The following is a 17,611-nucleotide window of genomic DNA, read 5'->3' on the forward strand; positions in this document are numbered from 1 at the left end:
GAAACAACGTATTCTGTGTTTTCTCACCTTTGCTTTTCGTGGTTCTCCTCTTCCAGCAGAAAATCACCAAAGGTGTCGATAACAAGATGATCTTGACGACCAGAGACAGAATCACATAAAGCTGCAGACCTGCAGGGGAGTTAAAGAGAGAACAGCTTGGTTTGATCAGGACAAGGTGAAAAATGTGGCTCTTCTGATATAAACAGCTGATGATCTTCATCTTTGTTACTGTTTGTAAAAACAACATTTAGATGTCGGCATCCCTGCACATTAATCTGACTCTGACATGAGAGAACATAGATGTTCATTCATTCAGTTTAATCTGTGCTGGTATAAAATAATAAATATTTAAAGTTTGCAGCACAAACATCAAACCTGCAACAGTGCAGAGGCTGGTACAATGAATTTCACAGGAATTTAAAAAATGATTCATTCTTTAGCTAAAATCATAGAAAATGGTCACAATACATGACTGATTATTAAATATTCATTTTACCTTACCGTATACAAGACAAAAATGAGATAGTGCGCCATAAAACCTCAACGCATCATGATGTGAGTCAACTGGTTTTCTGGTCCAAGACCAATAACCAACACATGAACCACAAGTAGTTTTAGTTACATTAGTTTCTGTAATTTTGTTTGTTTATTGAATGTTAAGCCTTTTATTTTTACTGGTTTCTTTACCATCTTTGAGATTCACTGATAAATTTGGACTTTAATAAACCCAAATTATCTCATCAACGTCTAATAAACATGAACAGATGATGAACCTGGAGCTGCAGCTGGTTTCTCAGAGAGTTTGATGGTTTCAGATGGAGAAGGAGAGAAACTCTGAGTTGATGTTGGGAGAAAAGTTGATCCTAGAAAAGGTCTTTGAGTCCATTTTGGTTCTGAAGAATCTGAGGATGTGAGAATGAAACAGAATCACATCCACTGAGGTTAAATTTATATTCTTCCTGTTTTTATTATTGATTTGTGTCTTCATGAGTTGCAGTTTGGAGATGATGGCTTTGTAAATCAGATATCCTGAAATCTGAGTTTAACCCAGAAAACTCACCTTCAGTCACAACAAGATAAAAATCATCGTATAGAGTTCCTCTCCATCCATCACAGCGACACTGGTACCATCCTGAGTCTGATGGTTTCAGATCAGTGATGCTCACATGTAGAAAATCAGATTTGGTATAACCTCTTTCTTCATATCTGATGCTGAATCTGCCTCTCTGATCTTTATCTTTAGTTGTTACAATGAGAATATTTTTTCCTTCACAAGTTTCCTTACAAAGGAACCTTTTCCCTCCAAAGTAAACAAATTCACATCTAACTATGATGTTTCCTCCTTCCTTTCCTCTGTAGGTTCCCAGAGTTTCTCCATCCTGCAGAGCTGCTGAGGAGAAAAACAGTCAGTAGTTACTGTAAGATTCAGCTGCTTGAAGAAAAAATATTTGTATGAATTTAGCTGAACTGGTTGTATATTATAATACAGTGGATATACAGTATAATCACAAATTAACTTATACGTCTTAGAATAACTTTAAATTTAAATTTAATTCTCTAAATAACTGGATTAATAATGTTTTGTTTTTTAATGTAAAAGATCTTCATTGAAAAATGCTGTAAATTAAAGTTTTGGTGAAAGAAATAAACATTTTTCTCTGTTTTGTTTAATTATGAAGTGTCTCATTATTGCTGCTCTCTGAGTTACTTTTGCTCTGATGTTCCTCTTTATTTGTATTGCAAATGTTGAAACAAGCAGTTGTTTCCTCTTCGTCTTAGACCAGATGACTTTTATAAAACCAACAGTTTTCTGAAACAACAGACTCTGAGCTCTATGGGAGGCGAGTTTTATTTTTTTAAACTTTAATATAAATTACTACATTCCTGCATATGTGTGAAGTTTAGATTCTGAGCTTTACAATATCAGTATTTGACCAACTTGTCAAGATAAAGTAACAGATGAAACTGGAAGAAAAATCAGAGATCAGTTTAAAACTGTTCAAGTTAAAAATGTGTTTATTCCTCAGTTTATTCCTCACAGATAAACTGAGGATGAAGGACTGAGAGTAGAAAAACTGATATGAATAAAATAACGTATTCACTGAGGAAGAGGAGGCAGATCAAGGTGAGACAGACCTTCATCCTGAGCTGCTGATGGTTTCTAACTCAGCTTCTCTTCCTGCTTCACTGATAAACCAGGAACGTCTCTGCTGGATGCAGTTCCTCCTCTGAACACCAGAGGTCGCTCTACACCTTAAATTCAAATTATGCTCCAATAGTCAACTTTATTGTTACAAGCTAACATTTGCAGCTATGAGAAAATAGGATCACACTGTTTGTATTTGAAGCAAAACTTACTGACATTATTTTTAGAGCATTTAAATCACTTCACACCTTCAGCAGTTTGTTCCTCCAGAAAGTTTTTTATCCTAAACCAGTCGTTCCCAAACCCCGGGCCGCGGACTGGTAGCGGTCCGTGGACCAATTGGTCCCGGGCCGCACAAGAAATAATTAATTATTTCCGTTTAATGTATTATCTGAGTCTGGATGATTTTTTATTTTGAAAATCCTTTAACCAGATTCTTTAGGTTACGTCTTGCTCGCCAACATTGAGCCCACAAGCAGCAAAATGAGTCAGAAACAGATCAGATGTCTTTAGAAGACTTAATTTGGAAGGGGAAAAGGCTGTATTTTAAGAGTTTAGTTGAGTTAGAAGTAATTTAGTTTTTTGTTCTTGTTTGGTTCTTTCTGTGGGTGAAACCTGTGGCTTTAAAAGCTGGGCTCTGCACCGCAGGGAGTCAGTCTGTAGTTAGACTCCCTGACAAGTCACACTGAAGGTGACGGACTCTTACACTGAAGGTTCTGCTGTTTGTCTGTTTTTAATCTGCCTTGAACGTCATTTGTACATATTCTGCACCTCTCCTCTTTGCTCACCTGAATAAAAACATAATAAATTTCACTGAAGTGATCTCTGGCCTTGGCCAGTCATTTTTCTTTGTCCAAGTTATAATACAACCTCGCCACAATATATATATTTTTTACAGAATATTTGCTATCCACAGATTTAAAGTCAAATTTCTTTTTACTAAATGACCCCCAACCCAGCTGGAACTGCAAGACAAATATGACGGAAGTTATTTTTAAACAGATCGACATCTTTTACCACAGAAACTAACAGAAACAGAGTCGTCTTAAAACATTTCAGTAAAGTAGAAAAACTTTTAAATAAACCGAAAGGATGAAGGATTGACAGCAGAGAAACTGATATAAATAAAATAATGTACTCACTGAGGAGGAAGAGGCAGATCAGAGTGAGACAGACCTTCATCCTGAGCTGCTGATGGTTTCTAACTCTGCTTCTATTCCTGCTTCACTGATAAACCAGGAACTTCTCTGCAGGATGCAGTTCCTCCTCTGAACACCAGAGGTCACAATCCTCCTACTTCTACTGCAAAGTCAAAGTTTCTGTAGATTATTGCTGATCCGATGAAACAGTTTGCTTCTCATGTAGGACTACACTAACTGTTTCAATTAAATACAATAGTTCTATATTCAAAAAACATTAGATTAGGTTAAAATTTTAATATTTTAGAACATCACAACATTAATTAGTTGACTGTGCCTCTAAACATCCAAACTGATGGTTCAAAGGGAAACAGATGACCTTATTTATCACTTTATCACTATAAATGTAGGTTTTATAACATGGTTGTTTGTGATATTTAGGTAAAGATTTTAGAAATGCAAATCTGTATTTGTGTTATAAGTAATAAATATAATTGTTATTTTTGCAGGTTTCATTTTTCAATAAAAATCTAAATGATTCTAATTTGGATTATATTCTTTTGTCTGATTTAAAGTGCAATGTGTCCCTGAAATCTGTCAAAGTCTAATTCCAACATGTGAAGTTGTGCTGAAATGGATAATACCAAAAAGGCAATATATTCAGTTTTTATTAATATAGAAATAAAATAGAACATTTTCCAAACATAGTCATGTGACACTGGGATTATAAGAATGAAAACAAATTTTATTAATTAGGAAATGTTTTTTTAAAACATCACATTTTCTCTAAAAGACCAGTAATACACTGAAAAATACCTCACAAAAATAAATTGATATAAACACTTTAAATACATAACTTCTTCAACCACAGTTGGAAAAATATTCCCGTTAAATAATAACAAAAAGATTTATTTGCTTCATTGCTAAACTTGTTCAAAAGGATATTTAAAACTGAGAAAAAGCAAAAAGCAGAGAAATGTCATCATAAAGAACCAATATATATCACATGGGCACAATAAATCAAACAAAAGAGGCAAAAATATAAATGGAGAACATGAAAACATTTACATACTTAAAACATGTTAAAAATAAACATTAAAACGGCCACAGCACAGTGATTAGATCATCTTTCAAACTTATGCAACACTGAATAGAGGAACAATTTTTAGCCAGGTAATAGAGCTTATTTCAACATTTAGGTTCTCTATGAAACTGTGCAATATGATTCATTTTGATTATTTTATTGTGAAAACATGAGACTAACCGTTCTTCATCTGTACTTTGAGCTCTGATTGTTTCAGTTCAGGAATAAACTGTAAATATTTTTTCTGCGTTCTCAGTTTCCACAGCAGAATCTGAAAAACATTCAGATCAGAGATCAAACTTCTGATTTACAGAAACAACGTATTCTGTGTTTTCTCACCTTTGCTTTTCGTGGTTCTCCTCTTCCAGCAGAAAATCACCAAAGGTGTCGATAACAAGATGATCTTGACGACCAGAGACAGAATCACATAAAGCTGCAGACCTGCAGGGGAGTTAAAGAGAGAACAGCTTGGTTTGATCAGGACAAGGTGAAAAATGTGGCTCTTCTGATATAAACAGCTGATGATCTTCATCTTTGTTACTGACAACATTTAGATGTCGGCATCCCTGCACATTAATCTGACTCTGACATGAGAGAACATAGATGTTCATTCATTCAGTTTAATCTGTGCTGGTATAAAATAATAAATATTTAAAGTTTGCAGCACAAACATCAAACCTGCAACAGTGCAGAGGCTGGTACAATGAATTTCACAGGAATTTAAAAAATTATTCATTCTTTAGCTAAAATCGTAGAAAATGGTCACAATACATGACTGATTATTAAATATTCATTTTACCTTACCGTATACAAGACAAAAATGAGATAGTGCGCCATAAAACCTCAACGCATCATGATGTGAGTCAACTGGTTTTCTGGTCCAAGACCAATAACCAACACATGAACCACAAGTAGTTTTAGTTACATTATTTTCTGTAATTTTGTTTGTTTATTGAATGTTAAGCCTTTTATTTTTAATGGTTTCTTTACCATCTTTGAGATTCACTGATAAATTTGGACTTCAACAAACCCAAATCGTCTCATTAACGTTTAATAAACATGAACAGATGATGAACCTGGAGCTGCAGCTGGTTTCTCAGAGCGTTTGATGGTTTCAGATGGAGAAGGAGAGAAACTCTGAGTTGATGTTGGGAGAAAAGTTGATCCTAGAAAAGGTCTTTGAGTCCATTTTGGTTCTGAAGAATCTGAAGATGTGAGAATGAAACAGAATCATAACCACTGAGGTTAAATTTATATTCTTCCTGTTTTTATTATTGATTTGTGTCTTCATGAGTCGCAGTTTGGAGATGATGGCTTTGTAAATCAGATATCCTGAAATCTGAGTTTAACCCAGAAAACTCACCTTCAGTCACAACAAGATAAAAATCATCGTATAGAGGTCCATGTAAGGTTTCATCGGAGCGACACCGGTACCGTCCTGAGTCTGACGGTTTCAGATCTGTGATGCTCACATGTAGAATATCAGATGAAAAAATATTTCTTTTTTCATATCTGATGCTGAATCTGCCTCTCTGATCTGTATATTTAGTTGTTACAATGAGAATATTTTCTCCTTCACAAGTTTCCTTACAAAGGAACCTTTTCTCTCCAAAGTAAACAAATTCACATCTAACTGTGATGTTTCCTCCTTCCTTTCCTCTGTAGGTTCTCAGAGTTTCTCCATCCTGCAGAGCTGCTGAGGAGAAAAACAGTCAGTAGTTACTGTAAGATTCAACTGCTTGAAGAAAAAATATTTGTATGCATTTAACTGAACTGATTGTATATTATAATACAGTGGGAATATAATCACAAATGAACTTATATGTCTTAGAATAACTTCAAATTTAAATTTAATTCTCTAAATAACTGGATTAATAATGTTTTGTTTTTTAATATAAAAGATCTTCATTGAAAAAGGCTGTAAATTAAAGTTTAGGTGAAAGAAATAAACATTTTTCTCTGTTTTGTTTAATTAAGAAGTGTCTCATTATTGCTGCTCTCTGAGTTACTTCTGCTCTGATGTTCCTCTTTATTTGTATTGCAAATGTTGAAACAAGCAGTTGTTTCCTCTTCGTCCTAGACTAGATGACTTTTATAAAACCAACAGTTTTCTGAAACAACAGACTCTGAGCTCTATGGGAGGCGAGTTTTATTTTTTTTATTTTAATATAAATTACTACATTCCTGCATATGTGTGAAGTTTAGATTCTGAGCTTTACAATATCAGTATTTGACCAACTTGTCAAGAGAAAATAACAGATGAAACTGGAAGAAAAGTCAGAGATCAGTTTAAAACTGTTCAAGTTAAAAATTTGTTTATTCCTCAGTTTATTCCTCACAGATAAACTGAGGATGAAGGACTGAGAGTAGATGGTTTCTAACTCAGCTTCTCTTCCTGCTTCACTGATAAACCAGGAACGTCTCTGCTGGATGCAGTTCCTCCTCTGAACACCAGAGGTCCCTCTACACCTTAAATTCAAATTATGCTCCAATAGTCAACTTTATTGTTACAAGCTAACATTTACAACTATGAGAAAATAGGATCACACTGTTTGTATTTGAAGCAAAACTTACTGCCGTTATTTTTAGAGCATTTAAATCACTTCACACCTTCAGCAGTTTGTTCCTCCAGCAACTTTTTTATCCTAAACCAGTCGTTCCCAACCTCCGGGCTGCGGACTGGTACCGGTCCGTGGACCAGTGGTTCCCGGGCCGCACAAGAAATAATTAATTATTTCCGTCTTATGTATTATCTGAGTCTGGATGATTTTTTATTTTGAAAATCCTTTAACGTCTTGCACGCCAACATTGAGCCCACAAGCAGCAAAATGAGTCAGAAACAGATCAGATGTCTTTAGAAGACTTATTTGGAAGGGGAAAATGCTGTATTTTAAGAGTTTAGTTGAGTTAGAAGTAATTTAGTTTTTTGTTCTTGTTTGGTTCTTTCTGTGGGCGGAGCCTGTGGCTTTAAAAACAGGGCTCTGCACCTCAGGGAGTCAGTCTGTAGCAAGGGCGTAGGTTTGGTCTAAGTTTTGGTGGGACCTTACAACTTACTGAGCCCCCCCCGCCCCCACCCGCACCGACCATTTTTAACCAGTGTGGGAGGCACCACATTGGCTTAATAACCCCCTCCCCCCAACCATAACTTGATCATACATCATGTGTATAAAACCAGATACAGTCATACTCAGCAGATCAGTTAAAGAACACTTTACTTTCTCCTTTTCAAAATTCAGCAAACATTACAAGTAAGATCAAAAGAAATATCCTCTGGATCTACTGATTATACAACAAACACAATTGCAGATAAGAACAAAAAATGACTTCTTGCACTTCAGGAAAAAGATCCAATTGTTGAGATATTATTGCGTGATAGATATCTAACTTATGGGTCCACTCACTGTACTTACAGCCGAGGTAGCGAAATAACTTCTAATGTCTGTCGTCCTTTTCTTTTTTGGTGGCGACATGGTCTCATGTCTCATAATAAATGTCAAACTCAGAAGGAGACGCGTTCACTGTCAGCACCATGGACCAAGCTTCCGTTCCGCGTGTGGCCAGCTGGCCGCCGCCTGTTGCAGCTAATCAAAGAACGTAGATCCACGTTCTGTGAGCCAACAGCGGGTCGTCATAGTTCATAACAGCGAATTTTAAAATGAATGCTACCACTGTGTAGTATATTGAAATATTAAACTAATCAATGTAGATTTTCATTTATTTATTTTGTTTTTGTTAAAAAATACATATGGTTGTTTTTTTTAATTAATATGGCAAAAATTGGTCGGGACTATTTTATATCCCTTGAATATTGGTCGTGACATGTCACGACCGTCCATACCCAAACCTACGCCCATGGTCTGTAGTTAGACTCCCTGACAAGTCACACTGAAGGTGACGGACTCTTACACTGAAGGTTCTGCAGTTTGTCTGTTTTTAATCTGCCTTGAACGTCATTTTACATATTCTGCACCTCTCCTCTTTGCTCACCTGAATAAAAGCATAATAAATTTCACTGAAGTGATCTCTGGCCTTGGCCAGTCATTTTTCTTTGTCCAAGTTATAATACAACCTCGCCACAATATATGTATTTTTTACAGAATATTTGCTATCCACAAATTTTAAGTCAAATTTCTTTTTACTAAATGACCCCCCAACCCAGCTGGAACTGCAAGACATAAATATAAAAATTGAAACGTGATTAAATTATCAGTAAATATAAATAGACAATGATAGAAATTTGGCGGAGCCACGTCATCTATTTTTTTAAAGACGCCATCTGCATCTGGTTGCACGGAATCATCAAACCAGCGGTCTGATATTCATAAACTCTGGAACCTGGATTGAAAATGATCTTTTCTAATCGCCTAAGAAGCCGAGTTCTCTTGGACTCTCAGCCTAAATAACTCCAAACTTTTGCGTCTCTGCCTGAAATCGTCTCCGTGTTATGGAGGCCTAGTAATATGACGCCATGACCTGCTGAGGATACGCTGCTGAGGACGAGTAAGTCGCTGGGGAGCCATGTTTGAAATGGCTGCGTTGGTTATTTGATAAGTTATATTTCGGAAACTTTATTTAAAGTTGTTTGTTTTGTTCCTTGTAACCGGGTGGATTATTAGTTTAAATTGTGCTTACATAGAATGGTTGTAAATTCCCATAGAAGGCGGGTCTTTGAACGCATCATGCCCCGTGTCCCCGCCTCCACTTTCATGTGGCAGCGGTGTTGGGCTCGTTAGCATATATAGGCACCAGGTGTGCCAGCCAAAGACAGGAGTCGGGTCCATTGTGGCAGCAGTTTGATCCGTTGGCTGGCGCCGTGCTCGATGAGCTGCTACACCAGGGTTTGCACATTGTGGTAAATGGATTTTTGTCACCTTTGTCTGGTTCTGGGTAATGTTGGGTTGCTTTTTATAACGTTGACACTGACCTTTTTAACTGCTTTTTAGGATTCATTTTAGTGGCTGTTTCACTGTAAGCATTTGAAAGTAGCTGTTGGGAGACCGATTAAGGTACTACTTTTTCATCTTACCTTATATCGCTGTATTATTGTCAGCAGATACCTTATTGTCATTTTGGTATTGCAGGAGGCTGACATTGCATATTATGCTCTCACCAAGGCGCGATTTTTCTATGGAGTGAAAATAGTATCAAAAAGATTTGTGTGTGCGTAAAAAGATTTGTGCGTGCGTAAAAAGATTTGTGCGTGCGTAAAAAGATTTGTGCGTGCGTAACAGGATTTGTGCGTGCGTAAAATGATTTGTGCGTGCGTAACAGGATTTGTGCGTGCGTAAAAAGATTTGTGCGTGCGTAACAGGATTTGTAAACCTTAAAAATAAAATACATGTTGAAAAAGTACACACAAATCACCTGGTACGCACACACAAAACTGCAGTTACACACAAATCCGGTTACGAGTGCACAACTATTTTTGAGACTCATTTCACGCCTCGGTGGAAGCTCCAAGATTTGTGTGTAGATGGTGCGTTTACATGCTAGTAAAAGCTGGGACATCTGAGTTTTCTTCGGAACTGTTTCTTTTTTCCATAGTTCAATACGTATTTCTCTCTTTACTTGTCTCGTGGCTTAGACATATTTTTGTGAGAGAAAAATACATACGTCATTACACCCACGTCTACTTTTTAATACTATAAGATTGTTTATATATGAATCCGCATTTGGGACCTATACAACTGTAATTACTTGGGTAAAAAATTCGACCACTAGGTGGTGGAAGTTTATTCCGCTCTGACTGGGAAAAGCCTTCATTCAAACTGAGAGAAGAAACAAGAGAATGGCGGGTCAGCCGAGTGATCGTGTTCGTGGTCTACCGTCCGAAGTGGATGTGGTTATTCCGTCAGTTTGTCGAAGAAGGTAATATGTCTGCATGAGCATTTTGACAGTATTTATGTTATTTTGAAAATGACAAAAGACATGTGCATTACATACCAGCATATTTCTGCTAATCATGTCTTACAACACAGCACAGATAAATTAGGTACATTAGCAGTATTCATATAAAGTAATTATTTGCATTTGGTGGAAAAAGGATGCAAAGCCCTTGTTAGGTTTCCAAACAGTTTTGTATACCAGTTACAAAAAGACTATGTGGCTATAGAACAGACTTAAAGTAAAGTGAGAAGGTGTCTGGTGTTTACGCTGCACCAAAAATACGATTCAGTTGTATTTGAGAAGGAATGCAATTCACAAAACACCACATTTTGAGGACCTTCAACGAATAAATCACATTATTATATAGATGCCACAGGAAACATGGTGTTTCTCTTAGTCTATGCTTTGACAGGAGGTCAATCAGTTAACAAGGTAAAAGGTATTCAAATGATTTTGATTTTTTAATGATATCACATTTATATGGATCTGTTGCTTATATTTAAAATACTTTTGCCTAAATATCTCAAACGCGACTTTATGAATGATTCAATTATACAGAAAATTCCACATGTATCTAAAACAAATTAATTTATACTTTTCACAGCGTCTTCAGACAAACTGCGCGAGCTGCTGAGGTTCTGGGTTGGCTGGGAGGTCCCTTGCCAAGAGCTGAAGCTTGAAGTTGTCCTGTCAACTGGACCTAACCATATGCCGACGTCTTCAACCTGTAGTGAGCGATTACAGCTACCAACTCACTACACCACCTACCAGGCCCTGTCAGCCGACATGAATGTGTGTCTGAAATCAGTAGAGACAGGGTTTGGTCTTATTTGATAAATATGTATTGATGTTTCATTTGTTGAAAAATTGCAGTTCGACATGGCAAGTCAGTTAAAATAGAAAGTAATTTTATTATTAGCCTTGCATTTTTTTTTTTTTTTTTTTTACAAATAATGTCCATCAACACAGTCTTGACATGAAGTTGTGTTCCTGAGGTGACTACTAAATGTTTGTCAGGCATCCCTGTTCATCATGTGGTTTTTTGCTGAAATATTCCACAAATGTTTGGCATTCAAACATAAAATAATTTTCATGTTTCTGGTGTACATTAAACTTTATAAAGTTAACATTTTTGCCAGCTGGTTCTTTCTCTAGCTTGTACTTGCTTGTATATTTGTACATGTTTGATGGATTTTTTAAATAAATGGTATTGAAAATGCTGTTCATTACAAACATTTAAATTTAAGTGACATCTAATTTGTCACAAGTAAAGTTTCCAAATATTGCAGAGTATCCATGTAAATGTCCATGCCACTAGACTCTGAAGGTTGTAGGGGGTCAATGTTTTCACGGAGAAGCTCCATCTGATCTTCTGTAAGTGGGCTGTCCAACTCTGGTACTCGCAATTCAGCATGTGGATCAGGAACAAGCCCACTTTCCTCCCAGTTTATATGGGGAATCTGCAAAACATACATAGCATTATAGCTGGTGGAAAACATTTGTTGTTTCATTTGAAATAACAAAAAAAGACATTCAAGTACCTCTGGGTCAACCACTGAATGTCCGATCTGTCCCAGTTCCCACAACTGATTTGGAGTGAGGTTTTGTTCAGTTCTCAGTGGGTGATTGTCCCATCCTTGTTTAAATATGTCAACATTCACTTGCAAGCGAGGCAAGAAAACATAATGACAGCAAAACAAGTGCAGAGGATTGCTAAGATCCAAGAGGTTTTCCTCCTCCAGTTGGTGTAGAACATTGTAGAAAACACATGTGACTCCCATCCACAGATCACGCCACAACTTCTCTATCCTGTGTGAAAGCATATAAAATGTTACTTATACACACATAGTTGTGGAAAAAGTGTTTCACCCCATTCTTATTTTGTAGTTTTACATAAGGTTCTTACACTCCAGTGTTAAATAATATCAAAGTAATTTAAAGATTAAAAAGCAAAAACACCCCCCAAAAAATCAGTTCTTAACTGAAGTGGTTGGTTAAAGATGCAAGACAAAAATCTCATTTTATATGTAAAAAAATTGCATGATGTGGGTGCACTCTCCCCTGCACCCACATCATGCAGAGATCAGCGCCCCCAGTCACAACTGAGACGAGGTTGTTCACCTAGGAACACAGCCTCACACATAGGCTAGGATTGCATCTGTGTGACTGTCCCATTTCATCCGATGTCATAGTAACACTGAATTTCATAAGAAGAACCAACAAAGCCTCACAATTATTGCGACTTGAAAAATAAGACCATGGCACTATCAAGCGAAAAATATTTATTTTCAAATTGTTCATATTGTTTAATTACTGTTTAGCAACATACCCACTGATCTTGTTGATCTCTCTCCATTTTCTTAAATGAGCGTCAGCAAGTCCTTCAAAACAGTTAAAAAGTGAATTAAAGAACAGTTTGTTAAAGTTGACCATTACACTGTCAATACAGTAATTTATCATAAGTTTGACATTATTAGCACTTTTTGGGGACAATAGAAATATAATTTCACTAGATGGCTACAATTACAATTTAGTTAATGTGAAGCACAACTTAACATATTATCTGTCCAAAAATGTAAGTCATCACATGGAAGTAATGAGAAATGTGGTTTGCTCATAATGAAGTAACAGAAATATTAATATTTTAAAGATTCAGCCGAGTTACTACACTTATATTCAGCTGCTTACAAGTGCTTCAGTGTTGGATGAGGTTATATTTTCAAAATTTGAAATATTGATGATCTGCATGAAACTAATATAAAAAAACGGTGCAGATGTATATGTATGGCATAGAATACATTTGTACATTTGTTAAGAGATGTTCTACGTATTTATTTCTGGTATGAAAGCAATGACCATCATATTCCAGGAAGAAATGTAGAGAAGAGTAAATCTTAAGTGATTACAGTAAGATATAAAATATATAGGTGATAGACGAAACATAAGTCTGTAGCAGAACTAAAAAAAAATGTAAATCAAGAACTACAATTAGTGAGGAGAACTGGGATGAATCCTTCAAATAATAGCTGAGCCTGGTGATAAACGTAGACATAGCTGTAATGGGCCAGGAAGATACTGTTTTAAACTGTACCGATGCGTGATACTAATGAGGACTAATAGTAGCTTAGCTAACGTAGACTATTGCTAACATAGAAGGGCGAGAACTTTGGGTCGAACTACTTGAAACGTAAAACGTAATCTGAAATAATCTAAAAAATACGCATTACAACGGTCAGTAAAACGTGCAAATTTTAACATCCACTTACTTCCGGCGGTAGACCACGAACACGATCACTCGGCTGACCCGCCATTCTCTTGTTTCTTCTCTCAGTTTGAATGAAGGCTTTTCCCAGTCAGAGCGGAATAAACTTCCACCACCTAGTGGTTGAATTTTTTACCCAAGTAATTACAGTTGTATAGGTCCCAAATGCAGATTCATATATAAACAATCTTATAGTATTAAAAAGTAGACGTGGGTGTAATGACGTATGTATTTTTCTCTCACAAAAATATGTCTAAGCCACGAGACAAGTAAAGAGAGAAATACGTATTGAACTATGGAAAAAAGAAACAGTTCCGAAGAAAACTCAGATGTCCCAGCTTTTACTAGCATGTAAACGCACCATCTACACACAAATTTTGGAGCTTCCACCGAGGCGTGAAATGAGTCTCAAAAATAGTTGTGCACTCGTAACCGGATTTGTGTGTAACTGCAGTTTTGTGTGTGCGTACCAGGTGATTTGTGTGTACTTTTTCAACATGTATTTTATTTTTAAGGTTTACAAATCCTGTTACGCACGCACAAATCTTTTTACGCACGCACAAATCTTTTTACGCACGCACAAATCCTGTTACGCACGCACAAATCTTTTTACACACGCACAAATCTTTTTACGCACGTACAAATCTTTTTACGCACGCACAAATCTTTTTACACACGCACAAATCCTGTTACGCACGCACAAATCATTTTACGCACACACAAATCTTTTTGACACTATTTTCACTCCATATTTTTCTCGGTGTTTCAGTTAAGTGGCTAACTAGATTATCCTCTAGAGCTGGAGGTGTAGCAAAGCACCACAGAACCAAAACCAGAGTTTATATTCCTTCTTTTAATGAATTAGCTAATGGGAGGTTTATTTTCTTTTGTGTGATTAATTTGGGTTCTATTAGTTTGGTTTGCAGTGTTTTGTGTGTCTTAGATTGCTCTCTGTGCTAAATTAGGTCTTAATTAGAATAATAAAGTATATTTTAATATTGTGAAGGGAAGTATAAATAAAATATATTTTTGTATGCTATTTGTTTCATCATTTTGAGCCAGACTTACTTGAGTATTTTTAATTGGGAAACCCTACACTACTTAAATAGATTTGAGAGGTCTACTAGTTGGCTTTAGGGCCACGCCCTCGGCCACGATCCGGGGTGCTTTCGCCCCGTGTTACATCCTGATGAAGTTATTAAAACTATTTTTACTGTTTAAACAGAGCAGCAGAGGAGGAGCGACCGAGCGACCATGGCGTTTCAGCGGCGGTTTGTTTGCTGGCGTCCCTGAAATATCAGAGGAGGAAGAAAATGGTGTCTGGAACCAGCAGCTGATCGATAATGAATATCTTGGGTGATTGACAATGAAGCTGAGGACGGCTTCAAGCTGCCTGGGGGAACCGCCCGACCCATCAAAGGTAAGTTAAGTCAAGCTTCTGTTCGACCCGCCATGTCTTCTGCGGGTTTGATGCTATGCTAACGCTGTTTAATGCTATGCTAACGCTGTTTGGTGCTAACGCTGTTTGGTGCTAACGCTGTTTGGTGCTAATGCTGTTTGATGCTAACGCTGTCGAAGGCCTAAGCGTTTGGCCGAAGCTTTGCTGGTTTGGTTTGATTCTCTGCTGAGAGTCAATGAGCTGAGAAGGATTCTGCTGTTGCAAATCATTTTGTCTTCAGGGTTTTTTGTGCTGCGGTATTCATGGTTGAAAATCAGTTGTGATGTGAAGGAAAAATGGCTGCCAAGGATTTGGCAAATACAATTCAGAGACTGCAGGAAGGGACTCAGCTTAGTAAATTACTATAATAAAACTTCATAGCATACCTATATATTCTTAGTGATGTTGATATGGTATACCTGCATTAAGATAATTATATTTTGGATGTATATTAAATGTTTTTGGGTCTTTTATTTATTTTTGAAAATGCATACCTTTTTTATTTCTTGTATCTACTTAATATTTTAAATTTAATCTACATATTTCAAAGACAGGGTCCATACTTTAATAAGTCAATAACTGAAACAAATTTAATTTACGTTCAATAATTTAAATGTTTAAACCGGTTTTGCGTCAAAACACACAGCCTCTTGAAGTTTAATCTTGATTTCATTTGTTATGCACAAACTTTTTTGGAAAGTTTTCCTGTTAAAGGGAACTTATTCCTCATCACTGTCACCACATTGATCCCCAATAAGAGCCATTGCTTAAATTTACTTTTATCAAATGTAAATAAACGGTTCAGTGCTGGGTTTGTTTGGTAGTCTTCCTGTTTAAAGGAAGTTTTCCTTTTTGGAAATTCTTCCTGTTAATCTTCTTATGACCATAATTGTAACTGGGCCGCCTGGTATTTATTTATTTTTATTTTATGGCTGTGAAATTCTCAAAAAATTTGCATGGAGTCTGTATTTTTGCTCTTTTTTTCCAGAAAAACTTCAGCTTTCAGTATCTGATAGTTATTTAAAATTTCTGTCTATTAAAAATTGTGACAAACAGTTTAAAAAAAAAAAACGGAATCGAAGTTTAAAGGTTTATTACTGAACTAGAACTTGTAGATGACCGGGGCGATTGGAGGCCAGACTTCAGTTTTCTCTGCATTTATGTAATATAGTTGGGTTGAAATTGTTTGCCCCGGTCATCTTGAAGTTCTTGCTCAGTAATAAACCTTCAAATTTCAATTCCAGCTTTTTTTTCTCTTTATACTGTTTGTCACAATTTTTAATAGACAGAGATGTTAAATAACAGATACTGAAAGCTTAGGTTGTTTTGGAAAAAAAAAGAGCAAAAATACAGACTCGGTGCACATCTTTTGAGAATTGTACAATCATAAAATAAAAAAATGCTTGTTGCCTGTTTTTATTAAATTATTTCAGCTGTTTTCATTTTTTGTGGTAGACTCTAAAGCAGTTCCTCTGCAGCTGGTACCAGAGTAAGTGTAAATCACTTTTTAGTGATTTTTATTTCCATCCCTACTTTATCTAGCACACTTCAGGTTCAGAGGGGTGCTGGTATCCATCTCCAGGGGTCAAAGGGCAAGAGGAAGGGTACACACTGGACAGGTCACCAATCCCTCACTTGGCAGATTGTTTTTTTTTTTTGTTGTTTTTTTTCAAAATCAATTTTTGTAAAAAGATTTTTACTTAGGTTATTATTTTTGGAAGGTCACGATTTAATTTTCAGTATAATGAATATTTCTTATGCAAATTATTCCTAAATATTTATTATGCTGAAAATAAAACTGTGACCTTTCAAAAAATAATGTCCTCAGTAATGTTTTTACCAAAAGTGATGTTTGGCTACAAAATAAAATATATAAAAATCACCACCACTTTTTTTGGCCAAAAGATGAATTGGACAAAAAAACAAATTATTCATCAAACCCCAGAACCAGATCCAAACGAGGTGAAGCAGCTTTCAGCTTCTATGCATCACAAATCTGGAACAAACTCTCAGAAAACTGTAAAACAGTTGAAACACTGACTTCCTTTAAATCTCGACTAAAAACCCACCAGTTTAGATTTGTATTTGAAATATAATCAATTACAATTACTGGTTAAAAAGGAACCTTAAGCAATCACTCATAAAGGTAGGAGGGCTGATCTTCAGTTATTTGGAAAGTCTTCCTCTTAAAGGGAGGTTCTTCTTTTTCTAAAGTCTTCCTCTTAAAGGGAAGTTCTCGTGTTCACTGTCACAAGAATCCTCAATATGAGGCATTGCTTAAGGTTACTTTTAACCAGTTTACATCATTTGTGCAGTTTTAAACAAACACAGTAGACTACATAAAGCTGGTGGCCTGATCTTTTTTCACAGCAACAAGAAAAGAGCTTGGATTCTCTCCATGCATGAAATGAACGGAAGGCTACATAAAGGTAGGAGGTTTGATATTATTCACAGTTTTGTCTGGTTTTGCTTCCAGCCTGGTCCTGTTTCTGTGTTTCATCAGGTCTCGTCTTGATCATCTTTTTGTTCATTTTCTTTGCTTCTGCTCTGGTTTTGTCTCATCTCTGCTCTGGTCTTCTTTTGCTTCTGGTCTTGTATGTTGTCTTGTTTTTTGCGTCCGGTCTTATTTTATGGTTCAATTCATGTCTTGGTTTTG

The 17,611-nt window shown here is 36.2% G+C and overlaps 1 protein-coding gene and 2 long non-coding RNA genes across 5 annotated transcripts in view; 1 reads left to right on the forward strand and 2 right to left on the reverse strand.

The window, feature by feature from the left end:
- The window catches only part of LOC116717809 (uncharacterized), a 36,291-nt gene that overhangs the window by 12,001 nt on the left and 6,679 nt on the right, over positions 1-17,611 (forward strand). The window contains exon 2 of the long non-coding RNA XR_004338814.1: positions 14,524-14,527. This is a non-coding gene — a long non-coding RNA (uncharacterized LOC116717809). The remainder of the gene's footprint in view (positions 1-14,523; positions 14,528-17,611) is intronic.
- LOC116717773 (CMRF35-like molecule 8) overlaps positions 1-17,611 on the reverse strand; it is a 36,436-nt gene that overhangs the window by 9,207 nt on the left and 9,618 nt on the right. The window contains exons 1-3 of one of the 3 annotated variants that reach the window (XM_032559381.1): positions 2,103-2,785; positions 1,061-1,390; positions 774-902 (exon numbers count right to left, since the gene is read on the reverse strand). In XM_032559381.1, coding sequence (XP_032415272.1) covers positions 774-902; positions 1,061-1,390; positions 2,103-2,142 — 499 coding nt within the window. In that variant the 5' untranslated portion in view covers positions 2,143-2,785. Of the gene's footprint in view, positions 1-27; positions 130-773; positions 903-1,060; positions 1,391-2,102; positions 2,786-4,708; positions 4,811-17,611 lie in introns of those variants that run through there. The other 2 variants (XM_032559388.1, XM_032559376.1) reach the window with 2 other exon arrangements.
- Positions 11,182-11,873, reverse strand: LOC116717807 (uncharacterized). Its single transcript, XR_004338813.1, has 2 exons — positions 11,797-11,873; positions 11,182-11,715 (listed from the first exon to the last, which is right to left on the reverse strand). It is a non-coding gene; the product is annotated as an uncharacterized LOC116717807 (long non-coding RNA).

The sequence above is a fragment of the Xiphophorus hellerii genome, chromosome 1, assembly GCF_003331165.1.
Source record: "Xiphophorus hellerii strain 12219 chromosome 1, Xiphophorus_hellerii-4.1, whole genome shotgun sequence".
Lineage (NCBI taxonomy): Eukaryota > Metazoa > Chordata > Actinopteri > Cyprinodontiformes > Poeciliidae > Xiphophorus > Xiphophorus hellerii.